This window comes from Serinus canaria, chromosome 15 (genome assembly GCF_022539315.1).
Source record: "Serinus canaria isolate serCan28SL12 chromosome 15, serCan2020, whole genome shotgun sequence".
Classification (NCBI taxonomy): Eukaryota; Metazoa; Chordata; class Aves; order Passeriformes; family Fringillidae; genus Serinus; species Serinus canaria.
This window is the reverse complement of record NC_066329.1, coordinates 13644161-13667544: the sequence shown is the minus strand read 5'-3', so window position 1 is coordinate 13667544 and position 23384 is coordinate 13644161. Positions and strand designations below refer to the sequence as shown.

The window sequence follows — 23384 nt, the reverse complement described above, 5'->3', positions numbered from 1 at the left end:
ATTCCAGACTGATCACTTTTGTTTGCCCTGCTCTGGGTGCCAAACCAGGCTCAAGATAGGATGCAGCCCCTGGCCTGTGCTCCGTGCATCGTGTTGGGGTTTGAGCTCTCAAGAAAAGCCTGGCTCTGTGGAAAGACTGGAGGCAAGCACCAAAAATTACTGGGAATCTAGAAAACATGGCTCCTCTGAAATGGCCCAGGCTCCAACTCCTCCTTCCTCAAGCTGCCCTTGAAGGAACACCAACTTTTCAAGAGAAAAAAAGCTTCTGCACTAGTTACTCCCTGAAAGACTCCATATGTCCTGACATATGACATGTCACGACATGTCACGACATGACATGTCATATATGATATTATATGATATGATATGTCATGACATGTCATGTAATGTCATGATATGTCATGATATGATATGACATGATATATGATATATGTAATGATATGATATAATAATATCATATCATATCATATGGTAATAGATCAGCCTTCTGAACCATGGAGTCAGGATTCTCATTTCTTCCCTCGTCCTGGGGACCCTCAAACCCCCCTGTCCATTTCCCTGCCCCTCTGCCCACGTTTCCAGGCTGTGTTTAATCCCTGGCATTCCCTGTCTGGACCAGGCCAGCTCTGGGCTCGCACACAGAGCTCACAGTCAGCAGCTGCAGAATGCACCCAGAGCTAAAGGTGAATGAGCTGTCCTTCATGCTACCAGAGGCTTCCAGCAGTAAATGTGATTGTGTTCTGCACACATTTCAGAGCTGTCAGAGACAACTGCACAGCCACTTTCCACTCCTCAGCTGAGGAGTGCACACACTGCACAGCTGGGAGGCTCTGGAGCCCTGGGCACCCAGAGAAATCTGCCTGCTCTAGGAACCTGCAGCTGGCCAAACAGTTCTGCCTGTCACCTCAAAGTCAGGGGGACCCATATTTTAACTGAGGATGACAAAGAAACAATCATGTCAAACCATGAGGAAAATCTGTGTGGAGTAGCACTCACCCCGAGGAGCTGAGTTCTGAAAATGATCTCTGGACCCCAGCAGTCTCAGTGACCCCGAATTGTGCAACCACATCACCAGAGCAATCTTCTCCCGTTTCCATGGCAACGGCAGCAGCCCCGGCGAGGGATCAAGGTCAGGCACACCAGCTGAGAATCATTTGCTGTGCTGCATGTGAGCTTAGCTGCAGCAGTGGCAGACAAACCTGCAGCCTCGCCTCTCCCCTGCCTCAAATGCAAACCCCGGGAGAGGAGGAGCAGGGCTGCAAGGGCTCTCCCTGGCCCCTGCCTCTCCCTGGGTGCCTCAGGAGAGCACCTCGGAGGTAAGAAGTGCTTCTGATGCTAAGAGAGCATCTTTTCTTTACTGCAATGACCTGTATTTTCCTATTCTGTTGTATTTTCAGATGGTTTATTGGGAAAATCCGTGAGCCAGACTTGGCCAGGAGCTGTGTCAGACTGGGCAGTGATTTACAGGCTGCCCAGAGCTCTGCACCAGGCACAGGCTCACAGAACATTTGTATTCTGCAATGCCACAACTGCAATATTTGCTCTTATTATTCTGCATAAAGCTGGCACAGAGTTCCAGGAGTTTAAATTGGAGCCCAGGGTGCAAATGAAGCAGCTCAAACAAACTCCTGAGGTTATTGCTGCTCACAGGGGATTGTCCCGTGTGTGATGAACCAGCAGCAGTTAATTGTTGCTCCGGCAGCAGGCACCAAGCTGTGACTCACAGCCCCCTCCTCCCACCAGCACTCTCATGGCTTCACATCTGATATTAAAAGATGGAAAACTAAATCCAGCTAGGACGCTTTAAAAACAAATTCATGTGAACTTCAAAGCTATAGATTTTTAAAATCTGCAAGTCTCTGTGGCTGTAATTCCAGAAGTGAAGGAGACAAGCTGTCCTTCAGAGAGCTCTGGCAGCAGGAGGGGACAGTGCAGTCACAGCACCATGGGCTGCTCTCAGGTGTCCCAGTTCCATTCTGCCAACAGCACCCTTGCCCTGACCCCTGTACCTGGCACCAGGTGTGCCACGAAGGACCCACCAGGAGTGACCCCACCTCAGCAGAGAGTTCTGTTCTCACTAAAGGCTGTGCAAACCCTTAAGGAGGTGGGCTGAGAGCCCCCAGGCTCTGCAGAGGGCAGGGCACACCTGCAGCCCCTGCCCTGGAGCCTGGCAGGGACTGGGGGGCTGGAGCAGGGAACTGACCCACCACAGGTCAGGAAGCACAGCACGAGCTCCCAGACAAGAGGGTGAACAGCTGCAGGGTGGCTTGGCAGGGCCCCTGCACCTCCAGCACTGATTCTGTCTGTTCACAGCAAGGTTTCATCACAGGGATTTAAAAACCAGGTTTTAATAAACCTCCTTCTACCCTGACATTCACCTGGACAAGTAAACATGACTAAGCACCTCCGATGAAAACTGGTTTATCTGTGTACTCAGAAGAACCAGCACCTCTTTAGGATGGAGTTTTCCCTGTATATTTTGTACCCATGTGTTTTGTTGTGCTGCCCTCCCCAACACAAACAGGCACAAGCACAGAGCTGCTCTCCCTCTGGAGCCAGCACCAGCAGGCCCTGGAGCAGCAAACCCTGCCTAAGGAGCAGTGACAGACAAATCTTCCCACCAAGGACACTTCTGGCTCTGGAAGACACAGCCAAGGGAAACTCCAGCTGTGGGAGGGCTCCCAGTGTCACCTGGCCCAGGCAGGGCTGGGGTTGCTCCTGGCAGCAGAGCTAGCCCTGGCAGGCAGGGTCCCAGCACTCCTGAGAGCTGCTCAAAGGCAGCACTCTCCAGGTAACCAGAGCCACTGCTCTGCAGCTCCCTCCCACTGCAGGACAGTTAGAGATATTTGATTTTTCTCATCAGTTTCAGCCTGTTTCTGTCTGTCTCCTCTTTGCAGGGCAGCCTCCCCTCTGCAGCTACGCTTTACATCCTTTTAATCTTTACTACTCCTCCCAGAATGTGCCTGAAATGCCCCTGAGCAGTCCCAGTCTGCAGCCTGTGACTGTCAGCCTCTGCACTGAGGAAAGCACTCCCATTTCTGTCACTGTGGTCTCTGAGAGATTAGCCCTTCCTCATTAATACCCTCATTGGCAACACTCAAACCCGGGTTATTTTTAGCCTAAAACCCTGAGTCTAACAAGCAGACACCCAAACTGCATTTGTATTTGTCATATTCAATGAGCCAAACATTTAATTAGGTTGAAGACATTATCATTGGCAGTAGCACTTCAGCTCACCAGTTGTTACTGCTTAATACTTCCATTTTAATTATTTCCTTTGTTGCCAGTCAGCTCTCCTCCTCCCAGCAGGGTCCAGGAGGGGCTGCTGCTGTTTGAAGCCACGTTCAGTGAGCAGGATCCCTTACACACAGCGAGAAACTGGGAGGAAAAGGAGCTGCTGGAAGCAGATTTGGGCTGTCACACTGCTCTGCCCAATGGATGGCTCTCCTTCAGCACAAGGAAAAAGCTGCTTCCCCTTTCAGGAGAGCAGCAAAAGCAGCTGCTCCCTGTCTCTGAGGGCTGCTTGCAAACATCTGCCAGCCAGAGAGGCACAGGAAGGATTTTCTGTGCTGTGGATTTGGAATCCCTGCAGACTTTCAGAAGAGATTACAGACTGCAGCTTGCTCCTCACCTTCCTTGTGGAAGGAGATGAGAAATAAAAAAGCAGGAAAATTCTCTAATGGCATCCCAAAGGGATGGAATTTAGCCATGGAGGAAATTTTGGGATGGCTCTGGTGGGAGAGCTCTCGTGAGAGCTCCAAGTAACGCCGTGATGGACAGGGACATTCTGTGAGAATGAACAGCTGGGAATGGCCCTTGCAAGGAGGAGTCTGGACACCAAGGGACACCAAGGGACACCAAACAGGAAGGGAAGCACAAGGGACACCAAGGGACACCAAACAGGAAGGGAAGCACAAGAACAGAGTACAGCAAACACACAGGAGCTCGCAGGATAACAGCTGATGATAGAGCAGCCAAGTTATCAGCACTGGCTCCCAGCTTTGTGTCCCCGGCAGGAGGTGGCTGGGCTGGAGGGCTGGGGAGGGCTTATAGACACAGGAAAACACCCAGGCAGAGCCCTGGGCTTATAGACACAGGAAAACACCCAGGCAGAGCCCTGGGCTTATAGACACAGGAAAACACCCAGGCAGAGCAGTGGCACAGAATGGATCAGTGATTAAATACACGGAATGGGTCAGAGATTAAATGCACAGAATGGGTCAGAGATTAAATGCACAGAATGGGTCAGAGATTAAAGGCACAGAATGCATCAGTGATTAAATGCAGGGAATGGGTCAGAGATTAAAGGCACAGAATGCATCAGTGATTAAATGCAGGGAATGGGTCAGAGATTAAATACACGGAATGGGTCAGAGATTAAATGCACAGAATGGATCAGAGATTAAATGCACAGAATGGGTCAGAGATTAAAGGCAGAGCAATCTGCACAGCAGCCCGTGCTGCAGGGGTGTGATAGATGGCTTTGCAAAGCGCTTTGGAACGGCCAGTTGCTGAGAGCCCAGGTGTGTGCCAGCAGAGCCCGGCCCAGATCTGCATCAGCACCACAGGCTCTGTCTCAGTCCCTGTGCAGGGGCTGTGACTGATTAAAAATGCAGAAGGAACGAGCACAGCAGCTGACATGACTGACTCCTGTGCTGAGATTTTCCTGCAGCCCTGGTCTGCTCCCATTCACTGCAGCTGCTGCCATTTTTTCCAGTTTTCAACCATTAATTTAACTAAACAGAAAACTTATTTTTCCAATGGAGAACTGTTTTACTATTTCACTGATTCTGAGGGATGAAGAAAATAATAAATGGGGAGAAAGAAGAGGGTAAAAAGCAAAGAAATATTTCTGATTTCGCTGTAATTGCTTTCTCCATGGATGATTACAATAGCTATCACTTGCAGTTCACTGAGTAAAGCGTGCAGTTTATAAAAAAGAGAGATTTTTCCAACTCATTGGACCATTTCAGAGCAAGCAGTGAGAATGTATTTAATAAGAGTTGGAGCTGGCAGTTTATTCAAGAGAAGGTAATGGAACTGTCTCTTCTGGACAGCGGAATGCAGGAGTGAGCTGGCTGGGGAATCACAGGGCTGGCTCAGTGTGGAGGGTGTGCTCTACACCAAAACCCTCCTGCAACAGAGACAGGCTGGGCTCTCTCCTCTGCTGCACTGAACATCTGCCAGAGCCAAGGAGACCCCTGGCAATCCTCTGGGTTCCACCTCAGGCCCTGCAGCCCGGGGACCTGGCTCCAGTTCCTGCCTGTGCTGAATGCCATCAGGCCAGAGCTGCCCCCAGGGGAAGGAATTCCCTTTTCCAACCCTGTCACACTGGGACCCCTCACTGTGACAGGGGAGTCACCTGCCATGCAGACAGCAAGGAGACTTTGAAAGGCTGGGGCAGGCAGCAAAAATAACTTGTTTAGGCCCCTATAGCTGAGTAAAGTCTTTAGATGCAGCAGAAAAAGTCAGAAAAGAGTTCCAGTGGCTCATAACTCAGAAACGTAATCATGTGCCTTTTCAAGCACATGAGCAATTCCATTAAACTAATCTGCTTTAATTGCATTAAGCTCAGAGAGGCTTCTCGTGTGCCTCAACTCAAACATATGATTAGTTATGTCCCTAAAAAAGAATGGATAATTCAAACAAATGCTGAATGCATGCATTTGAAAATTTCAAGGTATTAGATTCAGCATTCTATAAACTAAAACAAATCAGCTTTTTGGCAGAAAATCTCTACCCTGGATGCAAAACATTCTTATTAAGCCACAACTGAATTATTGCTCAAAATCATTTTGCTGAGAATCAATAGCTAATCCTCTGATAAAAGGTTCAAGAATAATCAATGACAACTAAAGGAAAAGTTAATATTCTGTAATTGTTTGATATGCTTCAAATGCAACACAAAAACATGATCCTAAGTAAATTCAGGTGATAAAAGGAGATGATAATAATTCTTTGCTCAGCTCTTTCCAGCAAACTGGTCTTGCAGAATTAAAGTTTCAGACACTAAAAAAGCAGCTGGTTTCAGACACATAGGAGAATTTCTGCAGTGACCAAATACTTACTATTCAGACTGTCACAGGAGTCTGTCAGGCTTTAATTGGTGTCTCTGATCATAAACTGTTTAATTGCATTCATTCTGCCCTAAATCACTGGGTGTTTTGCAGTTTATGTATCATTGAAGCTGAGTCTTTTATGCTGCATGGTAAATTCCTTTTAGGGGCACTATTTTTAAATAGTTTTAAATTCCTTTTAGGGGCACTATCTTTAAATAGTTTTAAATTCCTTTCAGGGGCACTATTTTTAAATAGTTTTAAATTCCTTTTAGGGGCACTGTTTTTAAATAGTTTTAAATTCCTTTTAGGGGCACTGTTTTTAAATAGTTTTAAATTCCTTTTAGGGGCACTATCTTTATTTACTTTACACAAAGAGAGGAGCACAGCAGTGGCAGTGAGAGCAGAACAGGGTGTTCAGCAGGGGGGTCCCTGGTGTCTCCTCTGTGACCAGCAGCATCTGAACTTGAAGGGATCTACGAGCCAGGAGCTGCACTTTGTTCTGGGGGAATGGGAGTGGGGAAGATGAATAATAAATTCACTTCAGGACATTAAAAGGAATTTTGTTCACAACTTTCTTTTCTGTTTTGGCTTTTCCACCTGAGTTTTCCAGCTGCTGCCTTCCAAGCAGAGCACGGGCTCACCCTGGTGCACACTCTGCAGTCACGTCTGAGTCAGCATTCAGGAGGACCTGCTGCCATATGAACAATCAGGAACAATCACTCTAAATAATTACATCAGTTTATTGCTGCTTGTTGCCAAGAGAAACAAGCCTTGTTGGCAATACCCACTCGCATTGCCAAGTAACTTAATTTTCAGAAAGCAACCACGCTCCAGCAGCAGCACTTCCCCAGCAATAAACTGTTACTGTCTAACTGGTACTGTCACAACCCAGAAGGTGTCTGTGTGGTCAGGATTTCCTGGGGGGATCTCTGCTCAGGTGTGGCCTGAGCCACCACACCTGGCTGGAGACCTGCAGAGATGGTGCCTGAGCCCAGCCTGGGCTTCCCTCTGCCCCGGGGCAGGAATCAGGTGAGAGGAGCATGGAACAGAGCCCAGCAGGCAGGCAGGCAGCAAGGACCAGGAGCCCAGGGGCCGTGGGGCCAGCTGGACTGCCCCAGCCCAGCTCTGCCCTGTGACAGGCCTTGATGAGCTGCTCCTGCCCAGCCCAGCTCTGCCCTCAGCGATTCCCATGGGGTGCAGCCCCCAGGGATGCCTGGCAGCCCCCTGACCCGGGCACCAGGGCACACAAAGGGCTCTGCAGCCCCCAGGGATGCTTGGCAGCCCCCTGACCGGGCACCAGGGCACACAAAGGGCTCTGCAGCCCCCAGGGATGCCTGGCAGCCCCCTGACCCGGGCACCAGGGCACACAAAGGGCTCTGCAGCCCCCAGGGATGCTTGGCAGCCCCCTGACCCGGGCACCAGGGCACACAAAGGGCTCTGCAGCCCCCAGGGATGCCTGGCAGCCCCCTGACCCGGGCACCAGGGCACACACAGGGCTCTGCAGCCCCCAGGGATGCCTGGCAGCCCCCTGACCAGGGCACCAGGGCACACAAAGGGCTCTGCAGCCCCCAGGGATGCTTGGCAGCCCCCTGACCAGGGCACCAGGGCACACAAAGGGCTCTGCAGCCTTCGGGGATTCCTCCCCCAGCCTGCTCCACTTGTTGATCCAAGAGCTGCCCTGCAGCCCTCCCTCCCAGGAGCTATAAACCTCTCTGCTTCTCTGGTCTCTGTCTGTCCCTGATTTCTCTGCTGTGCACATCCACAGGGCTAACAGCTGTAATCAGCTCCCAGGAGCTGCAGTGCTCGGAGCCACGGGGATTTCACACCACGAGAAACACTTCCCTGCACCTGCCAGATCAGAGCCCTGCTCTGCTTTGTTCTCTTGTATCTTGGAAAACACACACGAGCATTTCATCCTAGCACACAAACTCTGCTACCAAGGCTTTGTAATTACCTTTTTTCCTACAGACCAGTCACTTTCCCCATGACATGCTCTGCACACAGAGCTCTAATGCATCATGCCTCACTGCTGTGTTAAATCAGGGCAGAAACACTTCCCAAGGTCTGATGTGAACATGTATTTATGCACTTCTCATTTCAAACTTCCTTTGAGGACCCACTTCATTAATGATATGTGCAGAAGAACTATTCTCTAAGTTGTATTTACCTCCTATTGCATTTTCTGACTTTATTTATTTCTGTGAGGAAAGCTGTTCTGTAAGAGCACATTTCCACTTAATAACTTAATGGTTCAAGTTTTCAGAGGTATCAGCCCCCTGATAATAATTTTTCTCCACTTTTCTCCCTGTAACTTTTGTTAGGTCAAATCCTGAAAGTGGAACATGAAAATGGCTTGGCACAAAGAGCATCTCCCAGCCAGGGTACTGGAGCAGTCTCATTTGCAGTACAGAGTTACCCCATCCCAAATCTACAGCTGGCAACATCTGGGCTAAGCACAGGCACTGAAGGCATGACATCCTGTTCCTCCACCACTCACCCATAAATCAGTTTAGTTATGTGCACACACAGTTTAAATAGATGATGTGTTATTGTGCAGGGTGCACTGCATGCACTCCTTGCAGCACAGTGAAATATCCAAGGGATGGAGCAATCTCTGGAGCTCCTGCTGCACTCAGAGTTGTGTCTCTCTTTATACTTCCAACAGTGCACAACAATGGGCACTACCAGCACACAGTTATTGCTTCCCAGGTTTCTGCATTTCCTTCCTGTTTCTGAAGGTCACAGGAGCTCAGCCAAACCTCAAACAGGCATTTTAATTCCCAGGCTTCTCCTTTCACTACACTGTAATTATCTTATTGATTTTTCTGTAGACTTATTTACTGGTTTGCTTTTCCTGTTGGATAAGTGTGCAATAAGTAAACTAACTTCAATTAGGTAACTGTCACCAATATTTAAAACTTAATGGCAATTTCAAAATTACATAAGTAATCCAAGCATAAAAAATATTTTTATGATACCATTTCAGAACAGTGGCACCACATCTTTGTCATACAGTAACCTGTGCCTCAGAAACATTAAACACAAACCACCATCCCATTTTCCTTCTATCTAAGTCCCACAGTCTTTTGTTTATACACAGTGTCATTTCTCTGTTTGGACTAAAGCTTCTTTAGGAGACACAAAATGGAATATTCAACATCTTAATTTAGCCCTGATATATTAAATGATCTTCTCAGCTACACCCAGGTAATCTCTCTGTGTATTCCAGAGATCAGGATTTGTCCTTGCACACTCAGAGGCAGCTCTGTGTGTGCCTTGCCTTTCCCCTCCAGGCCTGCTAGTGCTATTTCAAAGATGACTCACTCCCAGAGGCCACCAGCCCAGGAGGCTCCAGGCACTCTGACAGAAAGATCTGCTTCAATTTAGGCACACACTGAAATCCAGTGTAAGTCTGTGTGCTTTGTAATGTCAAGAGAGTCTCAAAGATAAGCAAGTGCCTGGAGATTGTCCTGAGCTGGGGCTGGACACAGGCCTGTCCTCAGGAGCAGCAGGAGAGCTGCAATCACCCAGGACAGGTCAAGATGCTCTGTGAAACCCTGACTGCAGCAGGGAGAGCAAGGTCTCCACTAGCAGAAGGGAAAACAATGAATCAGCAAATGCTGGAGTCACTTCAGCTCCTGCTGAGCCCAGGTTTCATTTGCAGCTTTAGTAAAGCACAGGTGAGCTGGCTGCACTCAGGGGACACCTTCAGCAGTGCCTGCTGTACTCAAGAGGGTGGTGGCATGCCCTGGGAGCAGCCCAGGGTGTAACACTGCTCCTGGCAGGCTGCTGCTATCATTTCAGTGGGAAAAACTTACTTGAAGGCATTGGCATCTCCGTGGACCTTGTAGCTGTCGGCACTGATCCTGGAGATGACTCTCGTGACCGCGATGAGGATGCCAATGTTGACCTGGAGGAGGAGGAGGAGGAGGAGGAACAAGCCTTGGTCAGGAGAGGAGCAGGCTGCCCTGGGAGGGAGCTACAAACCCACAGCAAACAGGAACCCTCCGGGCTGCCTCCATCTGCCAGGAGAGGCTTCCAAGGCTGGGCTGGTGTCCGTGACTCCCACCCCCACAGCTTCCCCTTCCTTCAGCAGCTCCCCTGCCTGCTCAGGAAAACCTGGATGGCTGCACTGCCCCCAGCCAGGGTGCTCAGGATCCCCACACACAAATCAATACCCTGACTGTAAATCGATACCCTGACTGTAAATCAATACCTTGATTGTAAACCAATACTCTGATTGTAAACCAATATCCTGACTGTAAATCAATACCCTGTAAATTAATACCCTACCTGTAAATCAATATCCTGCCTGTAAATCAATGCCCTGCCTGTAAATCAATACCCTGCCTGTAAATCAATGCCCTGACTGCAGATGAATACCCTGAAAATCAATACCCTGCCTGCAAACCAATACCCTGATTGAAGATCAATACTCCATTTGTAGATCAATACCCTGTAAACCAATACCCTGCCTTTAAATCAATACCCTGCCTGTAGACCAATACCCTGATGCAGATCAATACCCTGATTGTAAATCAATACCCTGATGCAGATCAATACCCTGCCTTTAGATCAATACCCTGCCTTTAGATCAATACCCTGCCTGCAGACAGTCAGCCTTGGCTACAAGACCATTTTGAAGGAGCAGTGTGGAAATCTGGTAAATCTGAGCTCTGCCCTTCAAAGGCTGCACTCTGTCTGAAGTCAGGGCCAGCAGAAACATCAATGAAGGGAACAGAATTCCCGACAGAAAAGCAGGAAACCTTGAAAAGACTAACACTGAAAATGCTCAGGAAAGGAAAGTTTGTGCTGGAGCCACAGGTGAAGGAGGGAGGAAATCTTTATCTCTTAAAGGAAATGTGCCAGGGATTGTCTTGCTGTGCAAAGACCTTGGGTTTAAAGGAGAAAAAGGCAGACAATGTGAAGGTGAAAGACATTTCCCCTTCCTGTCCAAAGCTGCACATCAGCTACAAAGCATCAAGAACAAGGGCAGCACAAAACTATCCTGAGCTACAGAACAAAGAGAAAACTTCAAAAGAATGCTGTTCCTCAGTTAAAACTGAATAATCATCCTCTGCTTTGGCACAAATGTTCTAACTCTGAGGGTGAGAGGGTGAATTAGAGATGTTTAAATTTGGCTATAATTATTTCCTTGGGTTTTCCCAAATCTCCTGACCCGTTTTCAGTTTTAGGTGTCTAAGGGCAGATCCCCACGTGCTGTGGAACCAGAGCACATCTGGACAGTTCATCTTTGCCACGGCTCCTGAGTGTGTTCCTGCCCTCCTAGAAAGTGTGTGAGTGTTCCTGCCCTCCTAGAAAAGAGTGAGTGAGTGTTCCTGCCCTCCTAGAAAAGTGTGTGAGTGTTCCTGCCCTCCTAGAAAAGTGTGTCAGTGTTCCTGCCCTCCTAGAAATGTGTGTGAGTGTTCCTGCCCTCCTAGAAAAGTGTGTGAGTGTTCCTGCCCTCCTAGAAAAGTGTGTGTGTGTGTTCCTGCCCTCCTAGAAAAGTGTGTCAGTGTTCCTGCCCAGTCCCAGCCCCTCCTAGAAAAGTGTGTGAGTGTTGGCCCCTCCTAGAAAAGTGTGAGTGTTCCTCTCAGCCACAGCCCCTCCTAGAAAAGTGTGTGTGTTCCTGCCCTCCTAGAAGAGTGTGAGATGTTCCTGCCCAGTCCCAGCCCCTAGAAGAGTGTGAGATGTTCCTGCCCAGTCCCAGCCCTCCTAGAAGAGTGTGAGATGTTCCTGCCCAGTCCCAGCCCTCCTAGAAGAGTGTGAGATGTTCCTGCCCAGTCCCAGCCCCCTAGAAGAGTGTGAGATGTTCCTGCCCAGTCCCAGCCCTCCCATGGCTCTGCCTCAGGCTCCGTGGTGTCTGGGCAGGATGAAATGCTCTGTGTCTGCCTGGTCTGGGGAGTGGGAGAGGAGCAATCCCCTCTTTGCTCACAGCACAATCCTCTCTCTTGGCAGAGTCACTGTGGATTGAACTAGTCAAACACTGCTTTTTGAGAAGTATTTTCAGACTTAAATGCTAGTTTATGCAGCTGGAGGCTGATTTGTTATTTAAAGAACACAGGCACACGTGCACACACCCCAGCCAGTGCTCAGCCCTGTTATTTCCCTACAGGCACTAACACATTTTTCAGCTGGAATTCCATGCCCAGAGGGGTAATTTGGCAGCTCTCTGCTGCTATTTTGGGCAGAGCTGGCTTTAGACTATTTAACAAATTGCTCTACGTGGATCAACCTTGTGAGCTCACTCTTTCTCTTTCTGAAAGGATTTGCATCCCTACAAGAACATCATTTGAGCTGCACAAATGTTATTTATCACAGGTCAGAGCCGGTTAAACTCTCCCTTTCCCAGCCAGCTGGGGGCTGTGCTGGCTCAGGTGATCAGCATCTCCTACCTGTGAGTCTGGGTGACCACCAGCCTGGGGCAGCAGCCTGGGAAGGTTTGGTGCCACTGACTGCATCTCCCTCCCTCCTCTGGTGCTGAGCAATGGCCAGAGAGCAAGTGCTGCTGTGAGCAGGGGGCATTTGAGTAGGAGATGTTTGTAATTGCTCTCCCACCCACCACCTGTGTCTGCACACCTTTGAATCCAAACTGACCTGCAGAAGCTCAGGGGGTACCTTTGTTTGCCAGACAGGCACAGAGGTGTGCAGTGGCCAACACCAGCCATGCAGGTGTGGATCTGTTCCCTCCTTTGGCTTCTGAGCAGGATCTGGGGGTTTCTGTGGGGTGAAATCTGGGCAAGTCTCTCTCGGTGCTTTTGTAAATGTCCATGGCTCTGGAAGTCTGAGCAGAGCTTTAAGGGGACCTGGTTTCACTGATCAGAGTGAACATTGCACCCTCAGGCTCTCAGTCTGGCATCCCAGACAGCACTGAAGGCAACCTGGTCAGTGCAGGTGAGGTGCTGACCTGGCACAGGTGTCTGCAAACACTCCTGACCCCGGAGTGAGCACAGCTACAGCTCCCTGCCATTTAACCTGTGAGCATCATCCTGCACCTGCTGGGGAGGGCTTGTGTGCCAGCACTGCACCCAGGGAGGGGCAGCTCACCAGAGCTGGACCCAGCAAGCTCACCTGGGCAGTGCACCAGAGCTGGACCCACCAAACTCACCTGGGCAGCTCTGCCCTGCCTAGACCCAGCAAACTCACCTGGGCAGTTCACCAGAGCTGGACCCACCAAACTCACCTGGGCAGCCCTGCCCTGCCTGAGCCCTGCAAACTCACCTGGACAGCCCTGACTGAGCCCTGCAAACTCACCTGGGCAGCCCTGCCCTGCCTAGACCCAGCAAACTCACCTGACAGCCCAGCCCAGCCCAGCCCAGCCCACCTGCCCTGCCCTGCCCTGCCAGCTGTGCCTGTACCTACCAGAATGACAAACATGGCAGGTGCCACAAAGGCCCAGATTGCTCCGTCCTCCAGGGAGAGCCAGCAGCTGCAGGGGGATCAGAGATGTTCCAGAGCAAACACACAGACATTTAGTCAGTAATGTTATTAGTTAAAAACAACAACTTATGAAACAACCAAAAGAGAGTGCAAGAAGATGAATTTGAGAGCCAGAGCATGACAGCCCATCAGGACAAGGCTCCTCCTCCCTGACACGGGGGACCCAAGGTGGGATCTCACCTGGGTTTGTCACACGGCCAGTGACACCCCTGTGCCCCAGCCCTCCCTCACAGGGGGCACAGACGGGAGCAGGAAATGTTTTATCTGCAATTTGCTGTCCTGCTGTCCTCGGCCACAGGCTGTGCCAGGGCTGGAGCACTCTGGAATGTCACTGCAGTGAATTTGTGTCACTGCAGCCAGAGACAAATCACAGCCCTCCCCTGGCTGTGGTGGGCAAGGGGCTGGCAAACACAGCCAGGCCCTCCTACAGCCCTGGAGACAGGGACCTGTTTACCACCTGGGAAATTATCAAATCCTATCGTCTTCTGTCAGATCATTTTGCTCTTCTTTTCCTAAATTAGAAAGGAAATCGATTTTCAAAGTTTTGGACATTTTCCATTCCAGATTTCAGGTGGGTAACTGCAGTTTTTTCGGAAGATTGAACATCTTTAATCAAATATTACTCTCACCCTGGTGCCAGCTTTTCCCCCTGAGCAGGGAGCTCCCTGAGGAGCTGTTCAGTGATCTCAGGAGCTTTCTGTGCATCATCTCTGTGCAAAGCAGACTTGAGGCTTCTGTGCTTAACAGCATCCCCACACAAGGCATCCTCTGCAGCCTCAGGGGGATCCTGCAGCCCCACAGCCTCCCTGCCCTGAGCCCAGGGGGATCCTGCAGCCCCACAGCCTCCCTGCCCTGAGCCCAGGGGGATCCTGCAGCCCCACAGCCTCTCTGCCCTGAGCCCAAGGGGATCCTGCAGCCCCACAGCCTCCCTGCCCTGAGCCCAGGGGGATCCTGCAGCCCCACAGCCTCCCTGCCCTGAGCCCCACAGCCCAGCTAACACAGGTCTCCTCCCCAGCAGCTCTGCAGCCCCGTGGCACCTGCAGGGAGGGGTGTCACACTCACTTGCCACTCTCTCCGTAGCTGTCCAGGGACGAGGTGGCAGAAATGACACAGATCACCAGCGGGCAGCCTGCAGCAGGGCACAGAAAGCAGAGCCAGAGGCATTGTTAGGAATAAAAGGACATCTTCAGTGAGCCCTGCGAGCTCTGCTAAATTTTGTATGAACAGAGCAGCTCAGAGCCATCTTCAAACCAAGGCTAACTTGACATCCTCCCGCAGCTGTTTAATCCAACATTAATTAACTGATGTCAGACAAAATGACCTTTTAATACAGTACTAGTTAAACTGTTAAACTGGATCAGTGCTCATTTCCCTGGGAATCACAGTCCTGTTTAAGCCTGGCTTTGCTTTATGGACTTTCTGCCTTATTTTAAGCAGCATTTTTACCACGTTCCCCCAGGTGAGTGCATTTTTGCTCAAGAATTCAGAACCACAGGCAGGAGAGCAGAGTTTCTCACAGGGGTGCACAAACGGCAGCTGAGAGGGCAAGAGTGGTGAATTTTGGGTATCCAGAGCACCACACCCAGCAAACCCAGTCAAATCTGACTGAATTTAACATAAATGTGCCAGAGGTCTGCAAGATTCCTGTGCTTAGAGGAAACTCTGTTTGCAGGTGGTTTTGACTGGTGCACTGGGCTGGGCCCCAGGAGGTGGGGGAACATCCATGGGATAACACAGGAATCACACAGGGGCAGTTCTGCTCCTGGTGACACAGGAATCACACAGGGGCAGATTTGCTCCTGATCCACAGGAATTAAATCACACAGAGGCAGTTCTGGTCCTGATCCACAAAAATCACCCAGGGGCAGATCTGTTCCTGATCCACAGGAATCACACAAATGACACAGGGGCAGATCTGCTCCTGATCCACAGGAATCACAGAGAGACAGTTCTGCTCCTGGTGACACAGGAATCACATCAAACAAATCACACAGAGGCAGATCTGGTCCTGATCCACAGGACTCACACAAATCACACAGAAGCAGATCTGCTCCTGATGACACAGGAATCACACAAATTGCACAGAGGCAGTTCTGCTCCTGATCTACAGGAATCAAACAGGGGCAGTTCTGGTTCTGGTGACACAGGAATTACATCAAACAAATCACACAGAGGCAGTTCTGGTGCCTCAGGAATCACCCAAATCACACAGAGGCAGATCTGGTTGTGGTGTCAGAGCTGCTCTGGCCCTGTTGTGCCACTTCATTCCAGGCCAGGAGCTGGAGAGGAGGCCAGAGGTTCACTGCCAGCAGTTCTGAAGGCAGTGAAAGCCATCCATTCAAATATTAAATGATTGCCTGCTAATTCCTGTATGATTTAATAAAATGTGAAGGTTTGAGCTTTGATCATCTTACAGAATTTAATAAACAGGTCCCAGACAGAGTATTAAACATGATAGCTTAAAGTATCAATTTTCTTTTTAATTCTTTAGGCTTTCTGCATCAGGGTTAAAATTCTCTGACAGGCAATTTCTGCTTAATTTTGCCACTACCATCCTCACAAATTGTGTAAAGTTTTCCAGCACTGGCAGAAGTGGCATTTTTGGAAGAAGTATTTCCATTCTTTAATAACTGCAGCTAGAAGTACATTTATACATATTTATGTATTTATATGCAGATATATTTATAGATATGGGGTATCCTCAGTAGTTTAGAAGCACTGTATTTATAAAGCTTCTGTGACTTCTGTACAAGGAAAAGCCCCAAAGAATACAAAAAAAAACAGGCTGTAGAAACTCTGTGGCAGATAATTCAAAACAATTTTAGGACATCAATTCTAAAAGCCTAAGTATGTCATTTATTGGGGAAGATGAAGCATTGGACACAAAAGAAAGTGTATTTCCCTCCAATGATGAAAAGATCTACTTTGCTTGATGGGGATGAGTATATTCTCCCAATTTATATTGGGAAGTTCATTTTCTGTGATTTTCTTCTGCTGTGTTACATCAGATCTGGGCAACAAAGAACAGGAAATTATGGAATTTATGCCATTTGACAGCTGAGAACACAGTCCTCACTCTGTGGCAGCTCCTGCAGGAAAGGAAGCTGGCTGGAGTGGGAGAGCATCCAGCACCACAACTCTGTCACTGCAAATGGGGGGACTGGAAAGCTTTGCTGCAGAAGGCACCAACCCCTGGAGCCTCCTGACACTCCTGAGCCCTTCTCCTGCAGGACTTTGCAGGATGCAGGTGGAGAAAGGCCCTGGTGTGAGTGAGAACCAAACCAAGAGCTCAGCAGCGTGGTGAGACCTCCCTGGTGTGCCAAACAAGGGTCTGGCCTGGCCTGCAGGGGCTGTGGCACTCCCTGCACTGCAGCCCCTCAAGGACTGCACTTCTGCCACCCCACTGCAGTCACAAAAACGATTCAGCACTTTCTGATCCAGCCCTCAGTGAGCAAACTGTGATCACAAGATGACAATTTCAAATATGCCTCTGAGTATAATCTTGTCCCACAGTGAGGAGACTTAGAGTGAGCAGCTCTAAATGCTTACCCCATCCAATTCCATAATAATAGAAGTGCTTGCTTTCTTCTGACCCAAATACTTTGATCACCATGGAGTAGAGATGAAATCCTTCCACCAGCATCCATGCAAACGCACTCAGGAAGAAAAAATGAAGGAGAATGGCCAATATCTTGCAAGGCAGCTAAATTAAGAGTAAAAATGAACACATTAGTTCTTTGGGATACAGTCACAACAATTCTCTTTTTTTTTTAACTTCTATAGACATTTACAGGCTAAATGCTAAATCTGGGAGTAAAACTGTCTTAGAAAGCAATAGACAATTTCATTTTTCTACTGCATTTTCAGATAGCTTCAGAGTGACAAATCCTCTTACCTTTAAAAAAATAATAATAAAAAATGCCCTAACAACATTGCCAAGTGTGGTGTGGAACTCAAATGTGTTATTTATTTATGACAGTAGGAGCAACACTCCCATTCAAGTCTACAAAATATTTAGGGAATCAAACTGAGTGTCTGCATCTGCCTGCTGAGCCTGTAATAAATGCAGGAGTCAGAGGAGTGGGGTGCAAGGGCTGTCCTGCACCCTGCTCCTCCTGGAGCTGCTCCTCTCAGCCATCTGCAACTCTTCTCTGTGCCTCTGTCTGACCAGCCTTAAAAACAGAATGGGATCCTTTCTTCTTCTTCTTCTTCTTCCCCTGCCTCAGGGGCTCCCCACTGGCCTTTCCTCACTCTCTCTCCAATTTTCCCCTTTTCTCACTCTCTGCTTTTCCCCTTCCTCACTCTCTGCTTTCCCCTTCCCTCACTCTCTGCTTTCCCCTTCCTCACTCTCTGCTTTCCCCTTCCCTCACTCTCTGCTTTCCCCTTCCTCACTCTCTGCTTTTCCCTTTCCTCACTCTCTGCTTTCCCCTTCCTCACTCTCTCTTTCAAGGAGGTCTCAGCAGAGTGGCTGCACCCATCACTCAGGGACAGAGCAGAGGTGACTGCAGGGATGTCCCCAGGGTGATGTCCCCAGGGTGATGCCCACGAGAGGACCTGGTTTGCTCTGCCCCAGCTCAGCTCAGCCCTGCCCTGTGTGTGGCAGGCTGCTGCATGGACACTGTGCCCTACAGCTGTGCCATCCCTCAGTGCCATCCCTCAGTGCCCGGCAGCTGTGCCATCCCTCTGTGCCCTGCTCTGTGCCACCCTCTGTGCCCTGCTCAGTCCCCAGGGGCTGCCTGCCCCCCGCCCAGGCTGGGAAGGTTTTTGGTTTTTGCCCCCTCAGCCCCAGGAGGGCTCTGGGCTGTGCTGGGGCAGCTGCACCAGTAGGAACCAGTTTGCTGCCTCAGGTGTCAGTGGTCAGTTCCCTGCTGGGGGAGCTGGGCTGGGCTGGGCTGGGCTGGGGTTTGTTCTTTGTGCTGATGATTTGGGAGTTTGTACTCCAGTGAAAATTGGAATGTTGGGGCTGGGGAGTGCAATGAGAATGGAGCCTTTCCTGCCAGGCTCACCTGGACTGGTGCAAGGACCTTCTCATGCAAATCCAGTGGGACTGCCTGTGCTCAAAAGCAATAAATTTGGGGTTAATTTGTGTAACTGAGGCCTGCATGTGGTTTAGTATTCCACAAAGTTCAGTGACATATCATTAAACCAGATTAGCTTATTGACAAAAGCTGTAAGAGCCTTTCCAGTTAATTTTATCATAAGGCTATAAAATCCACTTTAATGCCTTTTGATTTCTACCAGAAGATTAGTGCACAAAAATCTAAATGCAACATAAAGCTGAGGTACAGGCTAGTTCTGTCAAAGGGATATTTTCCAACTTCAGAGCAGCCAAACAACATGAATCACAAAGCAGCAGAAAAATGCACGCAGTGAAGTAGCAGGAGGCTGGTCTGGATAGAATTTTGTATAATACCTATTGCAGATTTGTACATAAAATCCACAGCAGAGTTGCTGCTCGTTCTGGTTGGGTTTTTTGCCTTAATTATTGCCTAGCAGTGACTCTGCCATGGCAAAACTGCCTGCAGTGAAAGCCCCGAGGGGCTGAGCCTTCCCCCACTGAAGCCAAGCAGGTCCCTCCTCTGCACCCCTGAATCTCCCACTCTGGGCAGGATGCCCTGAAAAGGCAGACCTGGTCCTGCTGCCCTCAGGGCTGGCAGCTGGAGGGGGTGGAACAGCAAAAGCAGCCAGCCCTGCCCTGTTGCTGAGGAGAAGGTACAGCAGGCTTGCAGGAAGGCCAGGGAATATTTGTCATTTTTTCCTGAGGGCAGTCTCAAAACAGATAGGTGATTTTACAGCTGTAGCACAAACAAAAGCAGGCTGTTTCACCTCTCCTTTTGGATGTCTCCAGCAATTCCAGGCAGGAGTATTGGGTGAGAAAGAGATGAATACCCTGATCCAGAACTGCAGATAGTGGAGACATCAGATTTTTGGGCTGGGAAAAGCCCAGTGCTGGCTGACACCTTATACTTCAATTTTCATTTTCCCGTGTCTCAGTAATATAAAGACATAGAAAGACATCCTGGCTTTGGGAAGAACTGCCTTCCTGGAACATGCCATGATCACTTAACTATTGATGACAGGTGTCAATGACCAGCTTTTTATAAATAAATGAATAAATTAGTTGTACTGGAAAGATTAAAATCCTGTTTGTGAAGATAGAGCTTTGTGGGTAAAAATCACTATTATTCTACAAAAGAGAAAAAAAATCCACTGTTATTCTAGAAAAGAAAAATTGCTGTGGAATGAATTGTAAATCATTAACTGACGCTCCTGAAAAGAGCAGGGAGGGCTGTGTGCCACACCTGCACTCAAAGCTGCAATTCCCCAGAGCCAGGGAGGGGACAGGATGGGCAGGCTCAGGGCAGGGAGGCGATGCCAGCCTCCTCAGGGGACACAGAGGGTCCTGCAGGCCCCCAAAAGGGCTCAGCCCACCCAGCAGCCCTGGCAGAGATTAGACTGGCACCTGCTAGTGCCAACGCTGCCTCCCTCTCAATTAAAGCTGCAATTAAAGGCATTTAGGCTGCTGTCAAAGCTAGTCAGGAGTGGGTAACGACAGGAGACCAATCAAAGATGAATCACAACCCCCCGGATTCCAGGAGGACAAAGCATGAAAATAATGAAAACAAAAGCCCAGCAGACAGTGTTTGCATCAGGTCTGCGACTTCCAGATCTCCAGAGTTATCCCAAACAATTACAGAGGAGGCAGGGCTAAAAACCCAGGGGTTCTGTGAAGCGTTTCCTTTCTCAAACCTGGGGAGTGAAGCAGGTCTCCCCTCCTGGAGCTGCCATCCCCATTTCACCAAAGTGGGTTTGGGATGGGGCCAGGAGGAAATGTGCACCCAAATCTGCACCCCCTGAACTGCAGCCGGAGCCTGTGGGAGCTTCACAGGCTGGACACAGCCAGCGGGGCCTGAGGGTCACCAGGGCAGCTCCTGAAGGTGGGTGGCACTGGGCTGGTCCCTGCAGAAGGTGGCTCTCCTCCTCCTCCTCCTCCTCCTCTTCCTCTCCACACCAGCACACACAAGGTGGCACTGGGGCTGGTCCCTGCAGAAGGTGGCTCTCCCTCCTCCTCCTCCTCCTCCTCCTCCTCCTCCTCCTCCTCCCCACAGCAGCCCACAGCTGGAGCTCCACACTGGAGCAGGCTGAGGGCCAGGCTGGCCTTGCTGAGCTGCAGAGAGGCTTTCCCAGCCCATCTGAGTGACTCAGCTGACCTGTCTGACACTTTGGGATGGATGAAAGAGAAAACCCTGTGAGAATCCCCAGGCTGCCGTGCTGAGTGAGCCTCCCATCCCTTGAGCCCGAGTCCTTCACACGGGGTTTTAGCTCTCTACTTAAACAGGATTATTTTCATGCCTGGTTTCTACTGTCTTCAGCTTCATCTCCTGGGCTCTCCAATGTCTCCATTTCGTTCTTTCTCCCTTGCACACTGCATGACTCATTCAGGACCCACCCCAATGTCAAACAGCAAAAGAATATGAACTGAGTTTTCCAGAGTGCTCCGAGTCCTCAGGTAATGACTGCCTGTGCAAACCAGGCATTCCAGTTATTTATAAACGGAACAGAAATTCAAGGGAGCCCATCTGAGCTGAATATAAATTTAGGTAGCTGTTGTACTGGCAAAATGAACAATGTGCAAACCTCACATTTACTTCTACTGAGTATTTTTTCTCATATACCCCCACCACCACCCCCCCAATAGCAGACACCACTGGCTGCCTCTGAAAAATAATGTGGAGCAGCAGCTGGTCACAAAAGTAGCCAAGTTTTTACCAGCACAAACACAGAGCACCTGGAGGTTTATTGTAAAGTGAGGTTTTGTTTCTGCTCTCCAGGTGAACTTCCCATCAGAGACCTTGTGTTACTTTAAACTGCATTTTTAGAATTAACAGTGGGAGGAAACTGGGTATACTGGTGAGTGATGCTGTCAACTTGGCCCTTTTGTCTCCCTCTGCCTGGGCTGTTTTGGGTGCCAGTGTCATGGTTTGGACCTGGCACCCTGCCTGAGGAGCTCCCCTGCAGCAGGGCGGTGTTTTTGGCCAGGGTGTGCCACAGGCAGCTCTCCCCTGGCACAGCCTCCCTGGTCTAGAGCCTGAGCTGCCCCAGAGACCCCTGAGACTGCCCCAGGGACCCCTGAGACTGCCCCAGGGACCCCTGAGACTCACAGCTGTGGGGCTGGGCTGCCCCAGAGACCCCCGAGACTCACGGCTGGGGGGCTGGGCTGCCCCAGGGACCCCTGAGACTCACGGTTGCAGGGCTGAGCTGGAAGCTGGCCAGCAGCAGGGCCTGGGCCAGCAGCACGGCGCTCGACAGGTTGGCGTGGATGTGGTAGCGCTGGTTGCGGATGGTGCTGACAGACCTGCAGGGCACAGAAACACCTCAGCAGGGCACAGACACCTCAGCAGGGCACAGACACACCTCAGCAGGGCACAGACACATCTCAGCAGGGCACAGAAACACCTCAGCAGGGCACAGACACACCTCAGCAGGGCACAGACACATCTCAGCAGGGCACAGACACCTCAGCAGGGCACAGACACACCTCAGCACGGCTCCAGGGCCACCAGGGCACGCAGCAGCAAGCTCTAAGCTGGTTCTTGGGGTGGCTGGGGGCACCCTGGGGCCTTGGGAGCTCTCCTGCCAGCAGCCTGGGCATCCCCTGCTCCCCTGGAGGCAGCAGAACATGGACTGGAGGTGAGCAAGGGGTGGCCAGAGACAGAACGGCAGCAAGGGCTTGGTCCTGGAGGGGCTGGGCTGCCCAGGAGGGCACACCTGCTCCTCACAGAAAGCACGTGGCACCTGTGCCCACTCTGGCTTTGTTTGGTTGGTCTTTGCCTTTCTGGGAAATAAGGGAATGGGAAAAGACTTTGCTCCCAGTTCTGATTTATACAAATATAACTTCAATTTATATTTATACAAATATAACTTCTGAGCACAGGAGCGAGAGCTCCATGCACTGATGGGCAGTGCCTGCCTTGACAGGGACCTGACTGTGGTTTCAACATCATCTGCACATATCTCCCTTGGCTTTTCCAAAACCAGCTGGACATCTGACAAGAACAGGCTTTCCTGGAAGTCTGCTGACCTCGTGTTTCTGTTCTCATCCCAAAATAGGAACCAGAAAACAAAAACATTGATCTGAACATCTCAGGCTTGCCTTAAATTCTGTTCTCTTTGAAAAACAAACAGTCCTGGTGATAACAGGTTCCCCTTCCAGTGCACCTCCTGCTGCCCTGCTCCGTGGAACGGGGGTGAAGGGGGAGAGGACAAGCAGGGCTGAGATCCCAAAAGGAGCTCAGGGATGCTCTGCCAGCTGCCAGTGGCTCTGTGCTGAGGAGCTCCCTGTGCCACAGCTGGGCAGTGCCAGGTGGGAGGGGAGCAGGGCTCCCACTGCCAGCACGTGGAGCAGCAAAGGACTCGCCAGATTCTTCTCCACTTATGTCACAGCCATCCAACAGCACATTGCAAAATTCCCCCTCAGCTGCCTAATGAGACCCTGCTCTCCAGGGAAACGATAATCAGATTGTTCTCAGCTGGCAGTTTGAAGGGTGCTGTGTGGAGGTGGGGTGCTGAACCCTGTGACAGCCAGCTGGCTCCAAGCTCTCTTCCAGGTTTTCTGTTTGCCTCCAGCTCCTCCAGGAGCTTTCAGCCCTGCTGCACCTCCTCCTTTTGCTCCTTTTTCCTTTCTAAGCACTCTAACACCCAATCGTGCCCTCAGCCCAGACCAAGATGGAGCAGATCATCCCCTCAGCCTAAACATGCCAACAGCACAGTGTCAGAGAGGAGATTTGGGCTGTTTAGAGTGGATTTTGCCACACGTTATGCTCTTAATCCAAGTATGACCAACACAGACCTCGAAACTCGGAAATAATAAATAATTCGGGGTCT

At 50.1% G+C, this 23384-nt stretch overlaps 1 protein-coding gene across 4 annotated transcripts in view; it reads right to left on the bottom strand.

Annotated features, from left to right (window-relative positions):
* The window catches only part of ADGRD1 (adhesion G protein-coupled receptor D1), a 79759-nt gene that overhangs the window by 12457 nt on the left and 43918 nt on the right, over window positions 1–23384 (bottom strand). For all 4 annotated transcript variants that reach the window (XR_007778929.1, XM_030233213.2, XM_050980678.1 and 1 more), the window contains 5 exons: window positions 21744–21855; window positions 17049–17202; window positions 14562–14628; window positions 13422–13488; window positions 9878–9969 (listed from right to left, as the gene is read on the bottom strand). Coding sequence is in view for 3 of the 4 variants with exons in the window: in XM_030233213.2 (XP_030089073.2) it covers window positions 9878–9969; window positions 13422–13488; window positions 14562–14628; window positions 17049–17202; window positions 21744–21855 (492 nt within the window). In the remaining variant the exon portion in view is untranslated. The remainder of the gene's footprint in view (window positions 1–9877; window positions 9970–13421; window positions 13489–14561; window positions 14629–17048; window positions 17203–21743; window positions 21856–23384) is intronic.